The following is a 4,904-nucleotide window of genomic DNA, read 5'->3' as shown; positions in this document are numbered from 1 at the left end:
TGTGTGTGTGTATATATATATATATATATATATATATATATATATATATATGCACACACATACATATATACAAATTGAGAATTGAAAAAATCTCAATAGTTTAATATCATTATATTAAATGAAGAATACAATATACAAAATTAAAAAAGATTATACAAAAAAACAAAATCAAAAAAGAAATTATTTGCATGACATTTTAAACTTAAGGACATTATAAGCAAACCTCTGAAATATTACCTTCATTGTCTCCATAAAACTCTGCATCATGTAGTGTGTGGAGAGAATGGCTGAATGCAGCACAAAACACAGATAGCAAAGGAACAATAACTTGAATATCACTTTCAGCCAATGATTGACCACGGGCTAGTATTTGGATGAGAGAGATTTTTGTTCTGAAAATAAATATGAAAACTTAAGCAGATAGAATCAAGTGCATGGCCTGGGAGTGCAATACAATGTCTCCAATAGAACAAGCTGACACCAATTACCATGAAATCTGGTACCATATCTGCTGAGCCATTATTTTAAGTTATTGCAGTAATAATTAGATTTTAACCTTTAAGCAGAGACAAAATACTTTTAGCTTGTAGAAGAAACTATAGTGGAAAAACTTTCTATGAAATGAAACCTTGGAAAAACATTTTCAGTGTTGAATACAAAAATTTCTTTTTGCAAATGTTTAATTTAAAGTTTCATTTAAATTTTAGTTTAAATAATAATAAAATAATGCCCTGATACAGTACCAGGCAGTAGCTCTCATGGCTTTTGATATTCATTGATTGGAAGAGTTATCATGTACGTTGTTTCGTCTTGGTATAAAAGATGGGCTACAGCAAATATTCTGCTCAATACTACAGATCTGCTTGACCATCACCAGTTGAGCATGTCCCTTAGTGGCTAACGATATGTGTATCTCTGATCACGAGCAGAAGTAGTGGGGGAGCACCATAGCCATAAGTTGAGAGGAATTCTTTGGGGTTTGAATAATTCACCTTTGGAAACATGGGTGTTTCATTCAACATCCGTAAACAACCCTTATTCAGGGACCTTTTGAGTAGGATGGGCTACTCAACCTGAAGAAAATTCTAACTGGGCCCCCACCTGCAAGGTCATGCACTGTTTATCTTGATATGAGATCACCATGTTGCACACATATGGTTGTGATGCATGTACCTAGTGTACTCTTATCATGATGGGTAGTCATGATGGGTATATTGGGCTTCATATATTTCACCCCAGTGTCACTTTGATGGCATGCACTGCTCTCTCACTCAATAATAATAATAATCCTTTCTACTAAAGGCACAAGGCCTGAAATTTTTGGGGAGGGGACTAGTCGATCAACCCCAGTGTTTCAATGGTACTTAATTTATCAACCTTGAAAGGATGAAAGGCAAAAGTGACCTCAGTGGAATTTGAACTCAGAATGTAACGACAGGCAAAATACTGCTAAACATTTAGCCCAGTGTGCTAATGATTCTGTCCGCTCGCTATCTTATTAATATTAATAATAATAATCCTTTCTACTAAAGGCACAAGGCCTGAAATTTTGGGGGAGGAGACTAGTCAATTATATCAACCCCAGTGTTTCACAGGTACTTAATTTACTGACCCGAAAGGATGAAAGGCAAAGTCAACCTAGGCTTGAACTCAGATCGTAGCAACAGGCGAAATATTGCTCTGCATTTCACCCAATGTGCTTATGATTCTGTCAGCTTGCCGCCTAATTAATAATAATAATGATAATAATAACGGTTATTCTTTCTACAGGAGGCACATCAATTACCAGTGTCCAACTGGTACTTATTCTACCAAGTCCAAAAGGATGACAGGCAAAGTCGACCGTGGTGAAATTTGAATTTAGAATGTAAATGCCACTAAGCATTTTGTTCAGCATGATAATAATTCTATCAGTTTGCTGCCTTAATAATAATAACAAGGCCAGCAATTCTGAGGGGAGGGGGGGGGAAGAATAACTGACATCACCAATACCAGTACTTAAATGGTATTCATTCTATCAATCCCAAAAGGATAAAAGATGAAGATGACTTCAGCAGGGATTGAACTCAAAATGTAAATAGATAGAACAAATACTGCATGAAATTTTTTCCAACACTAACAATTTCCCCCCATCATTTTCATTATCGTCATGTCTGCTTTTCAATGCTTGAAAGGGTTGGATAAGTATTTCTTAAGCACAGAACATTGGCATTTGTGTAGGCTTTGATCATCTGCTTCATGAGCTTCAGCATAATGATTCTGAATCGTAGTCACAACCGATGCCAGTGTTTCTTAACTGGCACGTAAAAGAACTCACAACTCTTGGAGTGGTTGGCATTAGGAAGGGCATCCAGCTGTAGAAACCATGCCAAATCAGATTGAAACCTGGTGCAGCTTCTCAGCTTAACAGTTTTCAGTCAAAAGTTTGGCATCGGCAAAAGGTTGTAATCTACAGCTCCTTTTAAGAAGGGAAAACAGGCAACTTTTAGAATATTACTTTGGTTAAGTACATTTTATACTCAAGGATATTAGTGTCATTTTACAACAAATCTAAACTGCATCTCATCTAAACTAATTGCTTTCCTTATCAGTTTAATCTCTACTAGATAATTCCCTTTTCTTTTCCTAAAAAGTACCTATTATAAAGACAGTACAAAATCTCATGTTTCAAGCATGAAACTTTTGGACTTAAGACAATAATCAGGAAATAATATTTTTAAAAATTTTAACATGTAAACATGCTTAAATTTAAAAAAAATATTATTACAATCTAAAAGTAATTAAAATGTAAATAAAACAAAGAATAAGAGATAAAACAAAATGTACTTACCCACTAACTGATATAGAATATCGGCAGGTACATTCTAACCATAATCTTTTCATAAAATCAATGTTGAAAGCTAAAGTATACAACAATCTGAAACAGAACAAGTACAATGTAATAAGGTATCAAGATTATCAAAATAAATTTTATTGCAGAAAATTGTGGTAAATGTCATAGAGATGTTTTAGCAATACAGGAACATCTAATAGTAAAAATTAATTAAAATTTCAATCAATCAAGACCAATCCAAAAATCTAAATATATGTATTGGTTTGTAAAACTACACAATAGAAAGTGTACAATTTCAGAGAAAGTTTGGATAAGGGACTAAAAATGTTTAGTGGAGCATTCAGAGCCACTTTACAAATTTGCAATTTACTGACTAAAAACAATGAAATGTATAGTGTACTTTGCAATTTACTGTCTAAAAACAATGAAACTACAGTATAATATACTGGCAGCTATTATGTAGTTTACACTATTGAAAAAAAATTTTCTCTGCATTAAAACAGGCAAAGGATCTATCAAAAGTTGATGCCCACTCCTGAATGAATATTATAATTCAACAAAAGCTTACAGTTCATAAACAACAATTGGTACTGTCTTTCCAATGAACCAATCCACTTAGTTATAAAGTAGCCTCAAGATGATATAGCTAACAAGACAGTAAAATGGACAAGGTTTATTTATTTTTATTAGTTTGTAGTACTAAGTTCAAAACATTCTATGAAAATAGTCAAATGTTCAAGTCCTATAGGGTCCATGACAGGCGACTCACTTAGCTATAGTTTTGCATATGTATGCAATAGCATTGCTTATTATAAATAATGTATAAGTTAATAGTGTGGAGGCACAATGGCTCAGTGGTCAGGGCAGTGGACTCGTGGTCATAGGATCGCAGTTTCGATTCCCAGATCGGGCGTTGTGAGTGTTTATTGAGCAAAAACACCTAAAAGCTCCACGAGGCTCCAGCAGGGGATGGTGGCGAACCCTGTTGTACTCTTTCACCACAACTTTCTCTCACTCTTATTTCCTGTTTCTGTTGTGCCTGTACTTCAAAGGGCCAGCCTTGTCACACTATGTCACGCTGAATATCCCCGAGAACTACGTTAAGGGTACATGTGTCTGTGGAGTGCGTACATGTGTCAGCCACTTGCACGTTAATTTCACGAGCAGGCTGTTCCGCTGATCGGATCAAATGGAACCCTCGACGTCGTAAGCAACGGAGTGCCAACAACAAGTTAATAGTGCCAGCCACTGCTACATTACCATTGTCATCCACTTTTCCAAGCTTGCATGGGTCAGACAGAATTCATTGAGACAGATCTTCTATGAATGGATGCTACCAACCCTCACCTGTTTCTAAGCAAAGTAATAATTCCCAAGTGTACTGAATAATGAAACAGGCTGGATGTGCTTTTGTAGTTGACTTTAAGCATATAACATTAGCTGTATTTATTAGCATGGCTGTTGTTTTGTTTATTGCCAGTGAACACATAAAGACAAGGAGAAATCACTTACACACACACAGCTATGTGCTGTTGACCTCAACTTCACACCAGTCACTGTCCGAAGTTAAGGTTTAGTCTTAAAATAGGTTACAATCAAAGTTGTTGTTTTTGTAAGGCTCTTTGTTCATTTTAATGGTTGTGTGTGTTATTTTTGATTATTATTTATAATATACACTCCTGACGATTTTTACTGTCCTGTGAGGAGAACATGGAATTAGCCATCGGAAGTCACAGAATGACTAACACCTAAATGTAGTCACAGAGGTTAGATACTGAGTGTTATGGTTAGTCATTAACTGGAACTTAACCGAGCACTAATATGGTAACTGCCTGGATAATATATCCCTCCAAACTCACTTTTACATATACATATATGACAACCCTCTTTAGTTTCATCATCATCATTGTTTAATGTCCGCTTTCCATGCTAGCATGGGTTGGACAATTTGACTGAGGACTGGTGAACCAAATGGCTACACCAGGCTCCAATCTGATTTGGCAGAGTTTCTACAGCTGGATGCCCTTCCTAATGCCAACCATTCCAAGAGTGTAGTGGGTGCTTTTATGTG

General features: G+C 35.7%; 1 protein-coding gene across 1 annotated transcript in view; it reads right to left on the bottom strand.

Moving 5' to 3' along the window:
- LOC106872940 (ubiquitin-protein ligase E3C) overlaps positions 1–4,904 on the bottom strand; it is a 78,103-nt gene that overhangs the window by 35,282 nt on the left and 37,917 nt on the right. The window contains exons 11-12 of the mRNA XM_014920117.2: positions 2,831–2,917; positions 238–392 (exon numbers count right to left, since the gene is read on the bottom strand). Coding sequence (XP_014775603.1) covers positions 238–392; positions 2,831–2,917 — 242 coding nt within the window. The remainder of the gene's footprint in view (positions 1–237; positions 393–2,830; positions 2,918–4,904) is intronic.

The sequence above is a fragment of the Octopus bimaculoides genome, chromosome 19 (genome assembly GCF_001194135.2).
Source record: "Octopus bimaculoides isolate UCB-OBI-ISO-001 chromosome 19, ASM119413v2, whole genome shotgun sequence".
Classification (NCBI taxonomy): Eukaryota; Metazoa; Mollusca; class Cephalopoda; order Octopoda; family Octopodidae; genus Octopus; species Octopus bimaculoides.
Note: the sequence above shows the minus strand (reverse complement) of the source record. Positions and strands in the feature narration are given on the sequence as shown.